At 39.0% G+C, this 23,581-nt stretch overlaps 2 protein-coding genes and 1 pseudogene across 3 annotated transcripts in view; all 3 read left to right on the top strand.

The window, feature by feature from the left end:
* LOC308526834 (cortactin-binding protein 2-like) overlaps window positions 1-7,912 on the top strand; it is a gene marked incomplete at its 3' end in the record, with an annotated part of 85,859 nt that extends 77,947 nt beyond the window's left edge. Inside the window, exons 4-5 of the mRNA XM_081102069.1 lie at window positions 141-1,616; window positions 7,895-7,912. Coding sequence (XP_080958195.1) covers window positions 141-1,616; window positions 7,895-7,912 — 1,494 coding nt within the window. The remainder of the gene's footprint in view (window positions 1-140; window positions 1,617-7,894) is intronic.
* CTTNBP2 (cortactin binding protein 2) overlaps window positions 6,421-23,581 on the top strand; it is a 99,737-nt gene continuing 82,576 nt past the window's right edge. Inside the window, exons 1-3 of the mRNA XM_081102068.1 lie at window positions 6,421-8,095; window positions 9,473-9,572; window positions 11,856-12,006. Of these exons, the coding sequence (XP_080958194.1) occupies window positions 7,924-8,095; window positions 9,473-9,572; window positions 11,856-12,006 (423 nt within the window). The 5' untranslated portion in view covers window positions 6,421-7,923. The remainder of the gene's footprint in view (window positions 8,096-9,472; window positions 9,573-11,855; window positions 12,007-23,581) is intronic.
* On the top strand, window positions 13,675-23,301 carry LOC308527254 (translocon-associated protein subunit gamma-like; annotated as a pseudogene). Its single transcript has 2 exons — window positions 13,675-13,709; window positions 22,634-23,301. The product of its transcript is annotated as a translocon-associated protein subunit gamma-like (transcript).

The following is a 23,581-nucleotide window of genomic DNA, read 5'->3' as shown; positions in this document are numbered from 1 at the left end:
ATATCACAATACACTTTAGAAAATGTGGTATTTTAGCTAACCCAAATCATGTAATTGTAAGAAAAATCTCACAAGAAGCACTTCTTTGGCTAAAAGAATTTTCTGCATATTAATAGAGCTGTCTTGTGAATTTCTTCCAGCTGGAGATGGAAAAGCTTCAGCTACAAGCCCTTGAGCAAGAGCACAAGAAGCTGGCCTCCCGCCTGGAGGAAGAGCGAGGCAAGAACAAGCATGTGGTCCTGATGCTGGTCAAGGAGTGCAAACAGCTCTCCGGCAAAGTCATAGATGAGGCCCAAAAGCTAGAAGAAGTAATGGCCAAACTGGACGAAGAAAAGAAAAAGACCAGTGCATTAGAAGAGGAACTGTCTGCTGAGAAACGAAGAAGCACAGACATGGAAGCTCAGATGGAAAAACAGCTCTCTGAGTTTGACACTGAACGGGAACAGCTTCGTGCCAAGCTGCATCGAGAAGAAGCACACACCACTGACCTCAAAGAGGAGATAGACAAGATGAAGAAAATGATTGAGCAACTGAAAAGGGGAACTGACAGCAAACCAAGCCTCTCTCTCCCCCGGAAGGCGAAAGATAGGCATTTGGCCTCTATATCTGTGGCAACAGAAGGACCTATGACAAGATCTGTTGCTTGCCAGACAGACCTACCGACAGAAGGCGCTGACCACGTGAAGAAGTTGTCTTTGACTGTGCCTGTAAAGCCTTCCACAGGGAGCCCCCGAGTTTCCGCAAGTGCAAAAGGGAATGTGTGCACCAGTGCCACCTCGGTCAGACCGGGTATTGACAGGCAGACTTCCCAAGGTGACTTGATTGGCTCCGCTCTGCCCACTGTCTCATCTCCAAGTGCAAATAGAATTGAAGAAAATGGACCCAGCACTGGTTCAACACCAGATTTAACAAGCACAACCCCACTTCCCAGTAACGCTGCCCCTCCCACCCTGCAAACACTAGGCACAGCTCCCCAGAGCTATTCGCAAGCTCCGCCTGTGCACAGTTTACACTCACCGTGTGCCAACGCGTCTCTGCATCCAAGTCTAAACCCACGTGTCCAAGCAGCTAGATTTAGGTTCCAGGGCAATGCTAATGACCCAGACCAAAATGGAAATACCACCCAGAGTCCTCCATCAAGAGATGTCTCTCCTACAAGTCGTGAAAACCTAGTGGCCAAACAACTGGCTCGGAATACTGTGACCCAAGCGCTGTCAAGATTTACAGGCCCTCAAGCGGGAGCACCCCCAAGGCCTGGAGCGCCCCCAGTAGGGGATGTTGGCACCTACCCTCCTGTTGGTCGGACCAGCGTAAAGACTCCTGGTGGAGCACGAGTTGACAGAGGCAACCCTCCTCCTATCCCTCCAAAAAAGCCAGGGCTCTCCCAAGCTCCTTCCCCACCCCACCCCCAACTCAAAGTTGTTACGGATAGCAGCAGGCCCTCCAGTGCTGGCGCCAAAGCGGATAACAAAACTGTGGCTTCACCTCCTTCCAGTTTACCGCAAGGGAGCAGGGTCCTAAATGAGGAGAACCTCCCTAAATCCTCCTCTCCTCAGCTGCCACCAAAACCGTCCATAGATTTAACTGTGGCGCCGACAGCCCTGGCCACGTCTCAGGTGGGTGCCTGGCCTGCTGAAACCCCTGGACTGAGCCAGCCTGCATGTGCAGAGCGTTCCCTTGTCATTCCCACCACCATTGCCTTTTGCTCTTCCATAAACCCTGTTAGTGCCTCATCCTGTAGAACAGGTGCCTCAGACAGCCTCCTGGTAACAGCCGCAGGTAAAGGGATTGCCATGTTATGCCCTTTTTAAGAATGTGGCCTGCCCTCTTGCCTTAATTTCTTTCACATCACCATGGAACTTTTTTTTAATTTGATACTTTTTAATATATATTTCTTTCCTCTTTTTTTTTTAATGACTCCAGGGTATGGTGATTCATCTTGCAGTGTTGTTATGCTAAGTGCTTTCTTTCTTTTTTCTTTTTTTCTTAGTAACCTGAAAGTAGTGGTTTGGAGCACCAGGAGACCATAAATTTAGAGAGATGAAAGCATTTCCATGGGAAGATAGACTGTTCCTTCTTATTAAATTTATCTCACAGACTTTAATATCAGTGGGTCATCACCAGGCAGTGTGTGTTCAGTTCTACTGCTTCTGAGATGACATAAACGCAGTCCCTTTAAGTAGTTATTAACACTACTCTCCAACTTGGATTACCAAATTGATTAGATTTGTTCTGTAATTGGTATGTTCTAAATTTTAATATAAGCTTGGTGTTAACTATTTTTAACCTCAAAAATTGAGTGTGTATGTTTATCAGTCTCTGATTTAAGAGTAGTTTATTTCTAAAGTCGTTTACTCTTATTTAGAGCTATCTTCTGCAAACACTTGAGCACAGGTGGTTAGCATGTGGCCTATATTAGTGAAGGTGCCCGCTGCAGACGTGCTTTCTGAAGTCACGGAGTATGGGACTCTTGAACAAAGAAGTCGATAAAGATCTGGGTTTTTTCCCTTTTGTTTTACAGTACTAGAGGAAGCACTTGTTTTTTTTTATTGACATGAACTGGATTCGTTTTTATGAGTAAATGAGCATCCAAGATACTGTTATGTTTCAGAGTTCAGTTGAAACTTTAGAGAAGTCTTGCCTATCTCAGGATCTTAATGGTTAGCAGAGATTACTTGTTCTAATGAGAAGAAACTTCAAGAGTTAAAAGAAGATTTGAGTAAGTTTTATTTAAAGTAGGTTTTATTTAAGTAGGTTTTATTTAAGATTGAGGAGAAGAGTGGAAGTAAGGAAAACAGGTAGTTGGTAATCATCAGGGTACGAGAGCAGTACATCATGACTTACCTATACAATTACAAACTATCTCCTTGAAATTAAGTTCCTTTAGAAGCTGCCTTCTTATGTTCTGGGGCAAAATTGGAAACAGCAGGGACTTTGATATCAGTCAGATTTGTTTTGGAATCTGGGCTTTGCCACTTACAGTTGTAGGTTTGGGTTGCTTGTTCTTGAACTGAGCAAGTTTTCTTATTGGAACTTAACCCTACCAATGTGGGGAGGGTGGCTATCAGGAGGATTTAATGTAACGTGTGAGGAGCATAGTATTGAGCTTAGAGCAGCGTAAGTGATGAGAAAATAGAGATGCTGTTACTGCTTCAGGGATATCGTTGCTAAAAGCATTTTTGAAAATTTGCTTGAGAATTGACTTCAGTATTACTTCGTGATGTCTTTACGGGCGTATCTATGTGGATATATATTTTATCCAAAATGGTATTACGCAGCTGGTAGCCTTCTCCTTGCCTGACATGATGTTGGCTGTTTCTCACAAGTTAAACTCGCCCTCCAAGGAGGGATTTTTGCTGCCAGTCAGGAAAATCAGAGAATGTGCTGTATGGTTGTAAGGCAGTCGCAAAACAGAAGTTCCAAAAACATTCAGACAGTGGAGTGTTACTGACATAAATGCACAGACTGTAAAACACTTCCTAGGATATATAAAGTTTGTCAGTTATTTTTTAAAATACAAAGCTGTCTTTACTTTGTACCTTGATGCTTTGCCTGTAGTTGCTTTTGTCATGGCTGTGCTTCAGGGTTAAGCTGCAAGGGCCTTTGGTTTCAGTAGATAAGCCTTAAAGCCAGGATCCACGATGGAGGATTATAAATTAACATTTAAAGACAGAGAATTCCTAGTCCATGATACAGGACTGGGCAAAAGTAGGTTTATAGTTGTGAGTATGCAAAATAGGGTTTATTCTTGTATTATCATTTATTAATTATTGTATTTCCATGCAAACAACTGCAAAACTACTCTTACCCAACCCTGTATATTCACCAGAATGACCTGCGTAGGATACAGTGGAATTTTAGATAAAGGACCCATTTTAAAAAATGCCCTTGGCTTGTGTCTAGACTCTAGAGAGTTAGAGAATAAATTCGGGAACTAAAGAAATAGCAGCCACTGAAAATGCATGAAACTGGTCCCTTATTTCCTGTTCTCTGATTCTGTAATTTGCCCAAAATAGCTTCAGAACTGCGTTTTTACCTTTGGTGGGATAACAGGTTTCTATTTCCTTTGATTAGAAGATGTGGTTTATGAGTCGAAACGGAGGCTGTGGAGGTAGTCATTCAGCACGTGTTCACTGATCCTGCAGTGTATTCCGGAAATGGAAATGTTAATACTACGCAGTGGGGGGTGCATAACTCCCCCATGGGTGTAGCTTAGCCTATAGGATTTTGACTCTGTTTCCCAATTAGATTGCCCCTGTTTTTGCCACCCCGCTCACTGCAACTAGGAAGCACCAGCGCTCCCTCCATCCTGCTGCTGAACCCATCTGTGCCTGGGTGAGTTCCTGCCTCTGCAGAGCGTAAGCTCATCGCAGGGTATTAATCTTCTAAGCAGCCACTAATGCGTTGTGGTTGGAAGGGCAGGGCCTGGGGACAGCACACCTGCCCAATGCATGGTAGATGCTGGCTCCAGTTTCAGCCGGGGACAGAACACTGCGTAGAAGAAGGCAGGGTTAGTCCCTTTCTACGTATCACCCTAAAGAGCACATTTACGCTGAGCCATTAGTTTTTCCATCTAAACATGAGAGCATTGAACCAAAAAGTAATAGTAGTTCCAAACCAAAGAGATTTGTTAAACTTGCCTGTTGAATTTTCAAACAACAGTTCACTACCACTCCCTCCTTGGAGAACCACTAGATCCCATGATCTTTCAAACTCTAAAATTCTGTGTTTCCGTGTCAGCTTATATTCGTGAGAAAGAATTCTGATTAACAAAGCACTGAGAAGTTTGCAGTGACAGAAGGTACCACTTCAATGAATATCTTGTAAATTACTCTAACCCTGTCAACAATGTCTATGGTCAAATGCTAATTTTTTAAATAATATTTTTAAATTTTAAGTAAATTAGTTTTTCTTGTTCCTCATGAACTTGACAAGTGAACACATCTTAATTATTAGATAAATAGAAGCCTAAAACAGAAACCACCCCAGGCAGCTGAGTTTCCATACCCTTGGGAATATTTTTAATTTTGTTACATTTTATTGGTTCAGATTTTTTTTTTCTTATTTAAGCATTCATTTTAAAAATTATTCCCCGTGTATGATTGGCTTAAAGCCTACATCAGAAAACGAGATTGATCTGAGCTATGACATTAACCTTCTCCACACCCTGAAGCTGATGCCAGAAGCTGGCCTCCACTCTTCCTTCTGCCATGGCACCTTCTGTCTGCCCCTTGTCACTGCATGTCTGTCAGACGCTCACCGTTACTGATGTGTGCACATGGCACTGCAAAGCTGAATGAATGACCTTTTCTAACATCATTAAAGTAACTGTGTGACCGCAGACCTGTCCTATCATTGCTTCACCATTACTTAAAAAGTCAAGTAACTGTTACCATTTTTATCATTGTTGGGGATCTCAAATGAGGAATAAATGATCATGGTAAGGTTTTATTTTTCCCATGCTTATAGAAGGATTTATTACAATAACTTAAGTTTGTCTGTGCTAGAGAAAATTGGAAATGATAGTGCAGACAAAAGATTTATTTAAACTTTAACAATACTTGGTATTTATAGAGCATTTTCCTTTGTAAATCATTTTTAAATGTATTGCAAACCTCTAACAAAATAAGGAAATTAATGTATATTTTTCTGCAGTTTTGTGTAACAGAGATAGAACCATAAGACTCTTCAGTGGTCTAAAGATTGAAAACATTTTTGAATAAAATATTTTATCTTATGGATAGCTTTTCATTAAACATAGAGTTTCCCAGGAAATTACATCCATAGTTGAATATTTCCATATAAAGAAGTTAAAATATAGTTATTAAAATTTCCCCACAAGCCTAGAATTGTATTGGAAAAATGAAAACAAATCCCCAAAGAATAGCAAATCATTTATTAGATACTGTTGATATTCTTAAAGGGATATCAATAACCCAAAATCCTTGGATGAGTTAGAGGGAAATACAGAGAGGAAGGGAGGAAGGAAGGGAAGGGTGGAGGGGGGAGGGGGGGAGGGGGAGAGAGAGAGAGAGAGAGAGAGAGAGAGGGAGGGAGGGAAGGAAGGAAGGAAGGAAGGAAGGAAGGAAGGAAGGAAGGAAGGAAGGGGAAAGAGAAAGGGAGGGAAGGAAGGAAAGAAAGGAGGGCTGGAGGGAGGGAGAAAGAGCATGAGCCACATTCCCTCCTATTCCACGGAGGTCCACGGAACAATGCTTTCATATTGCTTTTGTGTTTGCTTTGCAGTCAAACACCTTGGTGTTTACAAGTTTTGTTTGCCATCCATTTCTGATAAGTACTGATTTAATTTTTGTGGGCTTGTTTTTTGTTTGTTTTTAAGAAAATACACAAGGTAAAATGTACCAGAGAGGAGCCTTCTTGTAAGTATGAAGTAAAAATACTACTTTTGTAAGAAGAGAAAATGAATATCAATGGGAGAATATCACAAAGTTTAGATAAATATCTAATTTTAGGACCATATGAATTCTGTATGTCACTGCAGTCTAATAGGGTACCAGCAATAAATTATTTATGGACCCAGATAAATTAGGAAGATATAATGCTCAGCTTTTAATTAGCAGTTCTAGTTTCATTTGTATAAACTGCTTTGCTTATTACAAAGAATTTTTAAAATATTGAGACATCCTTTGATATTTAATATTTATTGAAATAATTTAAGGCCAATAATTAAGATTCAACTATAAAGATTGAATATTACATACATAATAATGTAATTAATACCCATATACCTAAAAATGGTATCCTGATGCCAATGTGTAAAGAATAGAAAAGCTTCATCTATTACACGTTACTACATGGGATGTTACCAGATATCTGTAGAAACTATGCCCCGAGGAGTGACAATGTGCACGTATGCCTTTATATGCACACCAGCATTGCTTAGTGGTGTTTGAGGCTCCATAGGAAGAAAATAAAATGATGTGTTTTGAAAGTTAACTGTATTTAAGCCAAAAATACAGGAAATACCTCTATGTCACATTAAATAAATATTTTTTTACTTTACTGTTTTTACAGCTTTTTGATCAAGGAAGAATTCAGAAAATTTTACATGCTATATGCAGCCGTCTTCACACACTTAACAGATTCTCTCCTAAAGCTGCTAAATACTGATGAAAAATATCTAACTATGATAACTTTTTGTTAAATCTATATTTACAGTGTCCTGTCTTGTTGGCTGCTTAAAATTTTCTGGAACACGTGCTATAAAGATGGCCAGATGATATAGTCTTCAAAATTATGTTATTTGTAGTGGTATACTTTAGATCCAGTCATATATGTAGTGCTTCTATTAACTATTGATATTGAATAGTAGTTGGTCCCCATTATTTTTATTCTTAAATGAGGGAATTCAAGGAGTATAAGTGGTTCCTTGACAGTATTTGGTCCATCTCAATGGTTTATGTAAAATTAATAACCTTGGAAACATTGTCAAGAAAGAAAAATCTCTGTTTCTTACAACTATTTCTATCTTGTACCTGAAGATACCAGTTAACTTTTTGAGATTGATACTGAATTTGTACATCATTTTAAAAGGCAAATTGTTTTGAAATCTTGAAGATGAATTTGAACTTTTAAAATGAGACAGTCGTCTTCGTTTCCTAAAACCAATCCCCACTTTAACCCTGATCTGTGCAAGACTGATGTCTAAAAATAACTTGTGACCATGCATGTTAACCTAATTAGCAGATAGGAAATTGAAATGACAGTACAGAGTGGTGCTAAGTAAATATTAACAGACTGATAATGTTAGAAACCACATAATCCTCCAGGAATCCATGTTCCTATGTCTGTGTGTGTGTGTGACTCCGGAAGGAGTGGGTAAGTCTGTCGCTTGTCCTTGCCCCTGTCCTCTAACGAGACTCGCTTTAACCCACAGGCTGGTCACCCTCCCTAACCCCTTTGTTAATGAGTGGTGGTCCTGCCCCCCTGGCTGGCAGGCCCACCCTTCAGCAAGTTGCTGCCCAGGGAAATGTCACTTTATTATCAATGCTGCTTAATGAAGAAGGACTGGACATTAATTACTCCTGTGAAGATGGCCATTCTGCCTTGTATTCTGCTGCTAAGAATGGACATACAGGTAAAGAGGGTGATAATATCACCGCACTATACTACCCACTTGCAAAAGGATAGAGAGTCGAAGCCTTTGGAACCACTGTCAGGAGCCAAGAGTTTCCTTTGGTGTCAGTTTCCCCTTCCAGGTGGTGGATAATTTTTTTTTAACATGATTTAAAGATTTTGTAAACATTTTTAAAAATCCAAATTGTACAGTTCTATAATATAAAATTTGGGGCAGCTAGGAAAACAAATCATCTTTGTTATATATGCAATGAAATGTGTTGTGTAGATAGAAATTTTAGGGCTAGTAACTGTATAGCACATTTTAGAAGAAAGCCCTCCATCTGTGATCATTTTGGTCAGGACAACATAACCCTGATTTTGTCTGTTAGAAATACTTGATGTGTGTGAAAGTCAGAGAGGGAAAGTTTTAGTAGTTAGGAAAGATCAAGAGTCTGAAATTGTTCTGAAGTTGAAACAATTTATAGTTATTTGGATTTTTTTAAAAGCTGAGAAGTTGTACAACTATAAATGACATATTGATGAAATCTAGGAATAATTTTTGTTCTTTATCATGCCGATCCTATAGTCAAATATTCTGAAACTTAGGGTAGTGAAGAACAAGATGATTTGACTGCATATGCAAAGTCAAATAGCATTGCCTCTGGAAGCCGCATGGTTGTGGAGTAATTCCGACCTTGTGGCTTCCCTGGAAGTCTACAGAGCTTTACTGTGTTCAGGTGGATTAAATGGAAGATTCTAGTGAGCTGATAGAGTAACTCATTATTTTAAAAGTACTTTGGAATTTTTTACTTCAAGAGCTCTATGGGAATTTTTTTAATATAGAGAAATCTGGTAAATTACAAGAGGAACATGAGGTCCATGTGCTATTTATGCCTGGGTCAGGTGACTATGGTTTCACTTGTATTCTCATTCATGGAGTTAAGTGTAGGATGACTACTACACAAGAGCATTTTAAAGATTAAAACAGAGTAAGAATTTAAATATCAGGAATGGTATTTCAATTTGGTAAATGGATTTTGTTCTCTATCCAATAACATTCTCTGGAATAGTCTGGTAAGAAAATCTGGTAAAGTGTTTTATGGCACACGACAGATGGTTCTCTCACTCCTCAGCAACTCTTCCCAAAGCACCAACAGGAAATAAAAATCACATCTTAGTGAGCCTGGGGTATTACAGTCTTCGGGAAGAGAGTCTGCTTTCCCCAGAAACAGTCTGTGGACTCTCACATTCGCCGTGATAGAAGTGATAGAATTTTCAGGTGAACTGTGCATGGGAAAGGTCCTTTGGATTTAGTATCTGTCTACAGCTTTTATAGAATTTGGCTCACCAATGCTCTAAATGGGGGATTGAAGTGGCTTTCTGTTAAAACCCACAGATTGTGTGAGATTGCTGCTGAATGCCAAAGCCCAAGTCAATGCTGCTGATAGAAATGGCTTTACACCCTTGTGTACTGCAGCTGCTCAGGGACATTTCAAGTAAGAGATGCTCTTAATTTATTTTACTATAAAAAGAGATTCTTTATATTTTGCTTACATATCTTAGTTCTGGCTGAAGGTGCAAACCAGTGCTTAAAATCAATTGGCAAATAAACTTACTAAATATTTTTGAAGATTTAAACACAAAGTAGGATCCTAAAGTTGCTCTTCTTAATAATTGGTGAAGAGTTGTATATGAGGGGAGTGAAGAAGGAGAAATATGCTGTGTCCAAACCTCACATGAATGGACTTGATTCTGAAGAAGATAATCTTTTGGTAGCATATCAACAATAAAATGAACTGTTAGACTTTGTTCTTCACTAATTCTCACCCCCCCCAAAACGAAGCTTTTTTACTTATGATCGCATTAAAAGTAGAACATAGATCTATATTATTTGTAACAATCTTAGCTTTCTAGTAGCAATTTATTCATTATTAAATCTCAATTATTTACCTGATCATTTTTTAAAAAAAAAATGAAGCAGAAACTTTACATATTGAAAGTAATTAGAGCACAAAACCAAAAGAACCTATCAATTAAGATGTACATAACTTCAGCAGTGATTCCTTTATTAGCTTACTAAGGCAGTTGAACATAGTAATGATTTTAAAAATTGAGTCATATGTTACTAAAATAGAATATAACTAAGTTTTTTCTCTGTGCTGAAAGGGCAGGTGGCAGAGATTATAAGCTATTTTCAACTTTTTACATAACTATCCTGATAGAAATCTTCAACAAATTTCTGAATTCTTGAAATAGAGGTTTTAAGGTTCACATGAATGTTATCCATTATAAATGGAAACTTTTCAAAATGCATCCTTAAAGCATACAGTTTTCATTTTTTTCTGCCGTTATTGAGGACCATAAGTATTGCTATTTTTTTCTGTATGTCTTGAGTCCTCCAAGAGGGATTTCTTCTGGGCTGTACTTTACCTTTACTGTCACCAGGTAATGTGTAGGGCCGCTCACTTGGATAGTATAACAGTCATGGGAATAGAGGTATGGATAGTTTTACAAAAAGGAAGAACACTGGGGTTGATTAATTTAAATGTGCATGAGATACACACACATATCAGTATGTAAGTTATTTTTTCAAATATGTATAAACAAACCAAACGTTTTCAAGGAAAGCCAAGATACATGGAACAGATTGTTGTCAGAGGGCAGGATGAAAGAAGGTGAAGGGATTAAGCAAAAAAAAAAACCCCACCATATATATAAAACACATAGACAAGGGCAACAGTATAGTGATAGCCAGAGAGAAAGGCAGGTGGGAGGTGGAAGTGGGCTAAGGGGGGACAGAGGGGACAGAAAGAGACTTTACTTTGGGCAATGAGCACATGATGGTGTATGCAGATGATATTTTGTTGAGTTGTACACTTGAAACCTGTACTTTTTGAAATTTATCGTTATTGTTGAAAGTATTACGGATCCAGTGTCACCCCAATAAACTCCATTTTAAAGAAAAAAGAGAAAACATGCATCTGAAGTAAAAAAAAAAAAAAAAAATAAGATGATGTGAATTGCTTCCTAATTTGACTATGATTTATTTAGTCCTCTCTTCTAAGTTTATTTTCATCTAATTTTATAAACTCAAGCTTTCGGTGTTTAGCCAGTTAGTAAGAGCCACTGTGTCTTGAATTTACCTCATTTCTTTCCATCTTGATTTTCAGGGCAATGAGTTTCTGCTTAGCCATGTCCTCTTCATTGCAAACTAGCACCCACCCCTTCAGGAGGCAGGAACCCTCTGCTTCCTTTTCCCCCAGGCAACCATTTTCCCTGCCTCCCTGCTGCTGTTTATAGTGGAGGCGCATGGTGCCCTGCTGTCTGCGCTATTTATAATTACTTACTCAAGTGAAAAGTCTCAGAATGACTCAGCAGCCTTTTTTTCAAGGTTCAAACTGTTTTGAACCACAAATAATATATATGTCGAGCACAGTTAAATCATTCATCCCAGTAAGTTAAACTATTCCAAGGACTCCACTGTTACAAGTTGGTTACAGCAAAGTGTCATAAACCAAGTTTCAGCGCTTGACCAAGGTTGCTGTTTTAAATTTTCAGGGGAGTAATTAAGTTTGTGATTAAAATATATCTTCTAGCCTTGTTAAAAAAAAACAGGATCCTACATAATAAGACCCACAATAATTTATGACATATATTTAGATATTAGATACATATAGATGCAGAATGACTTTAGCATTATTATCTGTATTTCATATCTCAGGTGGCACTTCAAAAATCAAACGGAGTTTCTGTATAATTAATCATAATCTTGTGTTTAGGTGTGTAGCATTACTAATTGCATATGATGCTAACATTAATCATGCTGCTGATGGAGGACAGACACCTCTATACCTGGCCTGTAAAAATGGAAATAAAGAATGCATTAAACTCTTGTTGGAAGCTGGAACTGACCGAAGTGTAAAAACCAGAGTAAGTACCAGTCTTGTTTGTTTTGTTTTGGGGGTGGGAGGCAGGGGGGAGGTTGTTTTATAATTTACAGTGTGTCTACAAATTCCACAGCTAGAAAAATAAAATATGTTAAAATAGAGGTTGCTTTGCTTTGTTTTGCTTTTAGGATATTGGGTAAGGACAGTGTCTGTTCTCAGAGTCTCTAAAAGCCTTGTCTAACCAGACCTTTACCTCTGAACCTCCATTTATTCATCTTTAAAACAGGAAAATAAATACCTATGTCCTGACTTTTTTCAGAATTAGGGGAGATAATGAAGGTGTACGTTTTTATTCATTTAACAAACATTTCCCGAGTACCAGCTGTCCTAGGGACTAGAGGGACAGCAGCAGCCAAACAGCCCCTGGCCTCATCCATGTTATATTCCATTATTGGGGGCAGGGGGAGGGCAACAATAAACAAATAAGTGAACAGATAGTAGTTGGGTGTTTAGGAGATGGCAGGACCTGGGGTCATAAGAATTGGTCAGAAAAGTCTTCAGTGAAGATGTGACAACTGAACCAAGCCCTAAAGGAAGCAAGAGCACAGCCCATGAAAGATGAGGAAAGCTGTGTGCCCGGCCTGAGGAAGAGGAAGTGCAGAGCCCTCAGGTGGAAGAGTGGGGCACCCTCAGTGTACCTCAGTGAGGCGTGGGCCGTGAGGAGGACTTAGGGTGAGGCTGGATGGTTTTGAACAAAACATGGATATGGACTAACTCTTTTTTTAAATTCTTGCCCAAGGATATGTTTTCATTGATTTTTAGAGAGAGGAAGGGAAGAGAGAGAGAGAAACATTGATGTGAGAGAAAAGCATTGAGAGTTGCCTTCGGTATGCATCCTGACCGAGAATTGAACCCACTACCTTTTGGTATATGGGATGACTCTCAACACAACTGAGTCACCTGGTCAGGGCATGAGTTCATTCATTTTTATAAGAATCCCTCTGGCCCTGACCAGTTTGGCTCAGTGGATAGAGCGTCGGCCTGCGGACTGAAGGGTCCCAGGTTCGATTCTGGTCAAGGGCATGTACCTTGGTTGCAGGCACATCCCCAGGAGGAGGTGTGCAGGAGGCAGCTGATCAATGTTTCTCTCTCATCGATGTTTCTAACTCTCTATCCCTCTCCCTTCCTCTCTGTAAAAAATCAATAAAGTATATTAAAAAAAAAAAAGAATTCCTCTGGCTGCAGTGATAAGAAATTGTAAGGGGAAGGAGGCCGAACAAATGCATGGAGGCCTGCCTGTCAGAAATCTGTTGTTTTAATCCAGGGAAGTAGTAGTTTGGATCAAGGTTGAGGGGTAGAGTGAGGAATGTTCCAATTCTGGATGTATTTTCAAGGTTCATTATATATTTTATAAAATTCTGTAGAAGTATAAACTCTGGCGACAGTGACCATGACCGTAATAGAAAAAGTGGTGCATAATGGCTGAGAGGTCAGGCTCCAAAATAAGACCTTGTGGCTTGAACCTTGCCTCCATGATGCACTGTCACTTTGGGCGTGTTATCTTCTCTGTTCCTGGGTTGATTCCTCTACAAAATAAGGCAAATAATGGTAGCCATGATTAGGGGTATTAAAATGAAATAAGCCTGTCTATATAAGATGGTTGCTGTACTGCCTGGAAATTGTAAGTAGCCGACCAAAGGGAGCTGTCATCATGGTCAGCAGCAGCAGCATCCTCAATAGCAGTCAGTACTCAGTTGTAATGTGTAAATGAAAGGGAGTTTGTGATGAGGTTTGTCTTTTATTTGTGTTGACTGTCTCTCCTAGGACTGAGGTTTGTTATTGCTAAGTAAGATGTAGCACCTCACAGAGTTCAGGGTGCCTGTCTAATTTGCTTCAGAACTTGAAGTACTCTGGAAATCCACTGTAGAACCCAGCAGGCTGATGTAATAACTATTGACCTCACCCAGCTCAGTTCTGCTAGCCCTGTACAAGCTGCACAGATGAAGGGAGACCTACTAGTAAAAGGCTCAGCCACATAGATATGCGTTTGAAATAAAACTTCCCAGTGAGCCCTCTGAAATGTGTCTTCATCAAGATACTGTGATACACTTGTAGACAGAGAAATCAACTCTGTCCACTGACATGAGTTTCTCTGACCGGGGCCCAGCTAAGGGCTGGAGGAGTGAAGGAGCTTCTACCACAATCCACTCCTCATTGGGCTCAGCTCAGGCAGGATTTTATTTTTGTTAAAGTTGGAATAATCACCACCGTCCAACATAGTCCTGATGAAAGGCAAGTGTAGACATTTTAATTTCCAAAGGTTCTCTGTACCATAGAGCTCTTCTCTTAATAGAGAATTGACTATACTGGGCAACCATTTCACAGGAAACATCCTTAAAATTGTTCAGGATACTAAGGGTGCATTACCTGTTTTATAGGTCACTCTTAGATCCTGGGCTTTCTTAAGTAATTTCCAACGAACCAACAATTAATGGTATAACCAGTGATATAAGTTAGCTATAAACATTTTCCATTGAATCCTATTGCTAGAGGTTTTTTTTTTTTTAAATCTATTTTTTGAAAATCTGAGAAAATAGTCCAGTTTTATACTTATTCATGTTATTTTATATATTTTATCTAAGAAATATATTTTATCTAAGAAATCTGTGGTGTTACACACATGGATTTCATTATGAAATGATGAAATCCTGCCTTACATGTGAAAAATGAGTTTTACAACACAAAGCTGCATGAAAAATAAGGAGTGCCACATAAAAATTTGTCACATCCTATAAGTTGGAGAATCCAGAACTACATGCTCTCAAGCAAGTTTTTAACGAGCTGAATAACACTGTTGGAAGTACAGAGGTAAACAGTATAATTGATAGAGGATTTTAAGGCAATATTTCTTGTGACTCTTAAAAAGAAATCAAAGGAGAATGGGAGATGGAAAGTTTTTCAGGAACAGCTGTGTGACCTTTGTAATGTAAATTAGGGATCATTATGAGCACTTAAGCTCTGGTGCCTGCTTGAGGCTGATACCCAAGTAAAGGTGTCCTCAGCCCAGCACGGAGCAAGCCAAGCCTTGCAATGCTTTACCTCTCAGGAGCCCTCCAGGGCCACGGAGAAAGTTGACCTCTGTACTTGAGCTCTGGCTAGGAAAAGAATTCAGAGACAGGACCCAAACTCAAGAGAGAACATTTCTTAAACAAGCAAAGAAAAGGTACACTCACGGAGAAATTTTGAGTGGGCGTCTCAGAGAGCTGCTCTAGGGTGTGGGCTAGGGTTCCTTTTAACCCCTGGGCAGCTGGGGGTGTGGGGGGTGGGCGTGGTTAATACTTCTTAAAGCTGACCTATCACGGCCTGTCAGGTCATCTGCTGTCCTGGTATGAAAGTTAGACGGGGCTTTCCTGCAGCCCCCTTGTTCTCCTCTAAGGGTGGGGGTCTACCACACGACTTAGCCATATGCCAGGAGAGTGAAGGTCAGGGGGAGAATCTGACCTGCATGCCTGGAGACATTCTAGAACAGTGGTTCTCAACCTTCCTAATGCCACGACCCTTTTATACAGTTCCTCATGTTGTGGTGGCCCCAATTTCATTGTTACAAATTGAACATAATTAAAGCATAGTGAATAATCACAAACACAATATGTAATTATATATGTGTTTTCCGATGGTCTTAGGCGACCCCTGTGAAAGGGTCATTCGACCTCCAAAGGGGTCGTGTCCCACAGGTTGAGAACCGCTGTTCTTAAGGAACAGAAGATGCCTTAGGGGTGAGGTCCCCATTAACAATACTTATCTCCAATACTTGCTGTACCAGTTTCTCCCAGTGTTAGCTATCCAGGATGTTCTGCCTTGGTGACCATCTATAACTGGCCCATCGTCCACGCTCTGTCTCACTGCCTACCACAGGAGGACTACATGCTATTTCAGTTGTTGCCCAGCCATGGTCTTGTTTCAGCCAAGTTGATTCATTGGTATGCGGTGCAGAACCAGACAAAAAGCCACATTATCAGGGGACAGCATTAACAAATGATCAGACTGTTACCATTTATGGTCTAGTTTTCTCCCTTTTTTTAAAAAAAAAATGTATTTTATTGATTTTTTACCGAGAGGAAGGGAGAGGGATAGAGAGCTAGAAACATCAATGAGAGAGAAACATCTATCAGCTGCCTCCTGCACACCCCCCACTGGGAATGTGCCAGCAACCAAAGTACATGCCCTTGACCAGAATCGAACCTGAGACCCTTCAGTCCACAGGCTGACGCTCCATCCACTGAGCCAAACTGGTCAGGGGCCCCCTTTTTTTTTTAAATCACAGAACAAATTATATGAGTTTTGTTTTTTTTTTCTTTTTTAAAAATTTTATTGTTGAAAGCATTACATCCTCCTTTTACCTAAATCCCATTAACCCAGTGGTTCTCAACCTGTGGGTCGCGACCCCTTTGTCAGTCAAATGACCCTTTCACAGGGGTCGCCTAAGACCATCCTACATATCAGATATTTACATTACGATTCATAACAATAGCAAAATTACAGTTATGAAGTAGCAATGAAAATAGTTTTATGGTTGGGTTATAACATGAGGAACTGTATTTAAAGGGCCAGAAGGTAGAGAATCACTGCATTAACTTCTTCCAGCCCACTCCCTTCCCCTCCCCTGGGCCCTCACCACCCCATTGTTTGTGTCCATGGGTTATGCATATATGCATACAAGTTCATTGGTTGATCTCTTCCCAGCCACCCTCCCCTGTCTTCCCTCTGAGGTTCAACAGTCTCTTCATGCTTCTATGACTGGGTCTATGTTTGATCATCAGTTTATTTGGTTCATTAGATTCCACATATGAGTGAAATCATGTGGTACTTATCTTTCTCTGACTGGCTTATTTCTTTCAGCATAATACTCACCAGATCCATCCATACTGTTGCACATGTTTAGAGTTCTTTCTTTTTTATTCCCACATAGTATTCCATTTTGTAAATGTATCATACTTTTTTAATCCACTCATCTGTGTTGGGCACTTAAGCTGTTTCCAAGTGTTAGCTATTGTAAATTGCACTACTTTGAACATAGGGGTGCATATATTCTTTCTGATGAGTGTTTCGGGTTTCTTAGGATATATTCCTAGAAGTGGGATGAATGGGTCAAATGGGAGTTCGATTTTTAATTTTTTGAGAAAACTCCATACTGTTTTCCACAATGGCTACACCAATCTGCATTCCACTAGCAGTGTACTAGGGTTCCCTTTTCTCCAAAACCTCGTCAGCATTTGTCATTTATTGATTTGTTGATGATAGCCATTCTGACAGGTGTAAGGTGATAGCTCATTAGTGTTTTGATTTGCATCTCTTGGATAATTAGTGACTTTGAGCATTTTTCTTTTTTTTTATGTCTCTTAGCTTTCTGTATGTTCACTTTGGAGAAGTGTCTATTTAGGCCCTTTGCCCTTTTTAAATTGGATTGTTTGTCTTCCTTTTATTAAGTTGAATGAGTTTCCTATATATTTTGGAGAGTAACCCCTTATCGGATGTATCATTGGCAAATATGTTCTCCCATGTAGTGGACTCTCTTGTTATTTTGTTGATGGCTTCTTTTGCTGTGCAGAAGCTTTTTATTTTCATGTAGTCCTATTTGTTTTTTGTCTCCTTAGTTTCCATTGTCCTAGATGTATCAATAAACATTGCCAATGGGGGACATCTGAAATTTGGTGCCTATGGTTTCTTCTAGGACTTTTATAGTTTCACATCTCACATTGAAGTCTTTTATCCACTTTGAGTTTATTCTTGTGTATGGTGTAAATTGGTGGTCTAAGTTATTTTTCTTTTGTACGTACCTTTTTAGTTTTCCCAACACCATTTATTGAGGAGAATGTTTCTGCTCCAATGTATGCTCTTGCCTCCTTAGTCAAATATTAATTGAGCGTTGTGGCTTTTGGTCAATTTCTGGATTCTCTGTTCTGTTCCACTGGTCTATATGCCTGTTCTTGTGCCAGTAACAGGCTGTTTTGATTACAGTGTCTTTGTAGTATAACTTGACATGTGGTATTGTGGTTCCTCCAACTCATTTTGAATACGTGGATTTGTAATATAACTGGATATCTGGTATTGTGATTCCGCAACTTTGTTCTTTCTCAAGATTGCTGTATTTGCGGTCATTTTGGTTCCCTATGCACTTCTGGAGTGTTTCTTCTAGGTCTGTTAAATATGTCATTAGTATTTTAATAGGGATTGCATTGAATCTATAGATTGCTTTGGGTAATATGGACATTTAAATGATGTTGATTCCACCAATCCATGAACACGTTGTATTCTTCCACTTTTTATATCTTCCTCTATCTCTTTTTTCAAAGTCCTGTAGTTTTAAGTACAGGTCTTTCACCTACCCAGGTTATGTCTATTCCTAAGTGTCTGAATGTTTTTGTTGTAATGGTAAATGGGATTTTTTTTTAAGTTTCTCTTTCTAAAAGTTCACTATTGGTGTATAAAAATGCTATAAATTTTTGGATATTAATTTTGTATCCTGCTATGTTTCTGAATTCATTTATTAAACCTACTAGTTTTTTGATGGAGTCTTTAGGGTTTTCTATGTATAGTATCATGTCATCTGCAATTAATGAGAGTTTAAATTCCTCCTTTCCAATTTGGATGCATTTTATTTCTTCTTGTCTGATCACTATGGCCAGGATTTCTAGTACTATTTTGAACAAGAGTGGTGAGAGAGGTCATCCCTGTCTTGTTCCTGTTCTTAGGGGAAATGGTTTTAGTTTTTGTCCATTGAGTATGATGTTGGCTGTAGTTTGTTATATATGGCCTTTATTATGGTGAGATATGTTCCCTATTACCAGTTTGCTGAGAGTTTTTATTAAAAAGGGTGTTGCATTTTGTCAAATGCTCTTTCTGCATCATGTGATATGATCATGTGATTTTTATCTTGCTCGTTTTACTGTGCTGTATCACATTTTATTGATTTGCGAATACTGTACCAGTCTTGCATACCCAGAATAAATCTCACTTGGTCATGATGTATGATCTTTTTAATGTATTGCCGGATCCTATTAGCTAAAATTTTCTTGAGGAATTTAGCATCTATAGTCATCAGGGATATTGCCTTGTAGTTCTTGTTGTGTCTTTATCTGATTTTGGAATTAGGGTAACGCTGGCCTCATAGAAAGAGTTTGGAAGTGTTGCTTCCTCTTGAATATTTTTGAATAGTTTGAGTAGAGATGTTAGTTCTTCTTTGAACATTTGGTAAAACTCCCCTGTGAATTCGTCTGGGCCAGGGCTTTAATTTGCTGGAAGTTTTTTTATTGTTGCTTCGATTTCATTAGTTATCAGTCTAATCAGGTTTTCTGATTCTTCCTAATTGAGTTTTGGAAGGTTGTACTTTTCTAGGGATATGTCCATTTTGTCCAGGTTGTCCCATTTGTTGGAATAAAGTCGTTCATAGACTCTTTTGTTTTATTTTTTTACAATCCTTTGTATTTTTATGGGGCTAGTTGTTACTTCCCCTCTTTCATTTCTGATTTTATTTGGGTCCTCTCTATTTGTTTGCTTGTGAGCCTGGCTAGACCAGTGGTTCTCAACCTTCCTAATGCTGTGACCCTTTAATACAGTTCCTCATGTTGTGGTGACCCCCCAACCATAAAATTATTTTTGTTGCTACTTCATAACTGTAATTTTGCTACTGTTATGAATCGTAATGTAAATATCTGATATGCAGGATGTATTTTAATTGTTACAAATTGAACATAATTAAAGCATAGTGATTAATCACAAAAACAATATGTAATTATATATTCAATATGTGTTTTCCGTTGGTCTTAGGCGATCCCTGTGAAAGGGTTGTTCGACCCACAAAGGGGTCGCAACCCACAGGTTGAGAACCGCTGGGCTAGAGGTTCATCTATCTTGTTTACCACCTATCCTTTCAAAGAACCAGCTCTTGGTTTTATTGGTCTTTTGTATTTTTTTTTTTGTCTCTATGTCATTTATTTCCACTCATATCTTTATTATTCCTTCCTTCTACTTGTTCTGGGCTTTTCTTATTGTTCTCTTTCTAATTCTTTAAATTGTAGTGTTAGATAACTTATTGCCAGTTTTTCTTTTTTTTTTTTTGTGGTAGCCCTATAGTGTCCCATAAATGTTGCATTGTTTTGTGTTCATTTTCATTTGTTTCCAGGATGTGTTTTATTTCTTCTTTGATCTCTTTGGTTACCCATTCATTGTTTAATAGCATGCTATTTAGCCTCCATGTATTTGATTGTTTTTGAGCGTTATTATTGTAGTTGATATCTAATTTCAGGACATTGTGGTGTGAGAAGATGCTTGACATGATTTCAGTCTTCTTGAATTTGTGGAGACTTAGCTTGTGTCCTATAATGTGGTCTATCTTTGAAAATGTCACATGTGCACTTTAGAAGAATGTACATTCTGTAGCTTTGTGAAGGAGTGTTCTGATAATATAAATTAGTTCTGTTTTCTAGAGTGTCGTTTAGGATTTCTGTTTCCTTGTTGATTTTTTGTCTAGAAGATTTATCCAGTGATGTCAGTGGGGTATTAAAGTCCTCTACTATTATTGTATTGCTGTCGATCTCTCCCTTGATATCCTCCAGAAGTTATTTTATATATTTAGATGCCCCTGTATTGGGCCCATATGTGTTTACTAGAGTTATAGCCTCTTGTTGAATCTATCCCTTTAGTATTATAAAGTGGCTTTCCTTTTCTCTTGTTATGGCCTTCACTTTGAGGTCTATTTTGTCAGATATAAGTATTGCTACCCCAGCTTTTTTTTTCATTTCCATTTGCCTGAAAAATGTTTTTCCATCCTGTCACTTTTAGTCTGTGTGAGTCCTTTAAGGTGGGTCTCTTGTAGACAGCATATATATATGGGTCACATTTCTTACATATTCAGCTATCCTATGTCTATTGATTGGAGCATTTAATCCATTTACGTTTAAGGTTATTATTGATAGGTACTTGTTTGTTGCCATTTTTATTCTTTATGCCTATATTTCTTCTTTCCTTTCTATTCCTTCATTTTACAACAGTCCCTTTGCATTTCTTGCATTGCTATTTTGGTGGTAATAAACTCTCTTAGCCTATCTTTGTCTGTGAAGCTCTTTATTTCACCTTCAATTTTGAATGATAGCCTTGATGAATAGAATATTCTTGGATTCAGTTCCTTGCTTTTAATCACTTTTTATAGTTAATTTCATTCCCTTTTGGCCTGATGTGTTTCTGTTGAGAAATCCATTGATAGTCTAATGGGAGATCCCTTGTAGGTAACTTTCTGTTTCTCTCGGCAGCCTTTAAGATTCTTTCTTTGCCTTTTAATTTTGCTAATTTAATTATGTGTCTTGGTATCAGTCTTTATGAGTTCATCTTGTTTGGGACTCTGCTTCTTGGACTATGTGACCTTTTTCTTTCCAAAGTCAGAGAAGTTTTTTGTCATTATTTCTTCAAACTGGTTTTCTATTCCTTGCTCAGCTTCCTCTTCTTCTGGTACATCTATTATGCAGAAGTTGTTTCGTGGCATGTTGTCCCAAAGCTCCCTTAGACTCTCCTCCTGCTTTAAAATTTTTTTTCCAGTTGTTGCTCTGCTTGGGTGAATTTTTCTACTTTGTCTTCTAACTCGCTGATTCGGTCCTCAGCTATTTAGTCTACTGTTGAAACATTCCATTGTGTCCTTTATTGTAGCTATTTCATTCATTTCCTCTTGATTCTTACACATGGTGAATTTCTCATTCAGTTGTTTGAGCATCCTTATAGCTCAGCCGTGGGCAAACTACGGCCCGTGGGCCGGATCCAGCCCGTTTGAAATGAATAAAACTAAAAAAAAAAGACCATACCCTTTTATGTAATGATGTTTACTTTGAATTTATATTAGTTCACACAAACACTCCATCCATGTTTTTGTTCCGGCCCTCCGGTCCAGTTTAAGAACCCATTGTGGCCCTCGAGTCAAAAAGTTTGCTCACCCCTGTTATAGCTATTACTCAGAATTCTTTCTCCAACAAATTGCTTGACTCCATTTCATTTAGTTCCTTTTCTGGTGATTCCTTGTTTTCTTTCATTTGGGGGTTGCTCCTTTGTAATTGTTTCTATGTATTAGTTCAAACTGATATGCCACTCAGAGTTTTTTGGATTGGTCTTATGTAGTAGATGTTTTGTAGGACCCGGTGGTGCAGTCTCTCAGGTCACCCTCAGCTGGGTGTTCTAGGGAGGCCTCCTACTTGAGCTATTTGGGTTCTCCTGATGAGTTGGGTCTTGAATGTTATTGTTCCTTTCATGGATAGAGTCTCCTCTCAGGGTGTCTGTTTATGTGGCTCGTTCCATACCACATTGTGCTAGTCATTGTGGAGGTGCTGACTGAACAGCACAAAATGCAACACGAAAAGATATGACGCAAAAGGAACAGTGCAATAATTGGTGTATACAAGACACCAATTACCCCAACAAAAGTGACCACCAGAGAAAAGAGAATTAGGAAAGATAAAATATGAGAGCAAGAATGATAGGAAAAAAAAAGAAAGAAAGAATATTGGACTAAAACACAACAAAAGAAACAAACAAAAAAACCACCAAAAGGCATAAATGAGAACACCCAGAAGATGGGGGTGGGGGGGTCAGAATCTGTATAGATGCAGAGCTTAAATAAAGAAAATAAGGCCCAGCTCCTGCTCCACCATTGTTCTCAAAGGCAGCTCCAAGCAGCTGTCCGAGAAGGACCTGCTCCTTCAGGAGTTCAATCACATCCTCTTACCCAAGTGCTCCGCACTCTTTTTTGGGAATGCCTTCATCGTGTTCACCATCACCATTTGGTTATACTGGCGAATATGGCATGTGGATCTTATTCAGTCTGCTGTTCTGTATAGTGTGATGACCCTTGTAAGTGCTTATTTGGTAGCCTTTGCCTACAAAAATGTGAAATTTGTGCTCTACCACAACATAGCACAGAAGAGGGAAGATGCTGCTTCCAAAGAAGTGACTGGAAAAATTTCTGAAGCTGATAATGCAAAGATGTCTCCAAAGTAAAAAGATGAAAGATTCTTGTTGGAGAAGAATGAAGTTGCTGAGTATGAAGCTAGATTTTCCATCTTCTGTAACAACACCCTGTTCCTGGTCTTGGTCATTGTTGCATCCTTCTTTATATTGAAGAACTTCAACCCCACAGTGAACTATATTCTGTCCATAAATGCTTCATCAGTTCTCATTGCCCTCCTGTCTACTGGCTCCAATAGACCATGTCAGCTTCACCCTTGGCTTTGAATCTATGGGTGGTCAGTGCTATCTGGAAAAGTAGTCAGATGGTCAGGGTGGGAGACACATAGATCTTTTTATAGTCTGGAGCTTGAGGGTTTGAAAGACCCAACAAAATGTAATTCAGTATTTGTTTATTGGCTCTTTTTTGACAAACTGTTGAAAGTACATGAATTGAATTCCAGGACATTTATTACTAAGGAAAACATATCTGGCAATGTCCTATAATCACAAGAGGAGAAAATAACTTGTTTCCTTGATCTGTCAGAGGTCACTGTTATGCCCAGATTTCAAGATCCCCAAAAGACCACCAGGATGCCAGCCTAGTCCGATGCAAAAGCAAAGAGTCTTTATTC

The sequence above is a fragment of the Myotis nattereri genome (assembly GCF_964212035.1).
Source record: "Myotis nattereri genome assembly, chromosome: 11".
Lineage (NCBI taxonomy): Eukaryota > Metazoa > Chordata > Mammalia > Chiroptera > Vespertilionidae > Myotis > Myotis nattereri.
The sequence above is the reverse complement of the archived record's forward strand: the minus strand, read 5'-3'. Positions and strand labels throughout refer to the sequence as shown.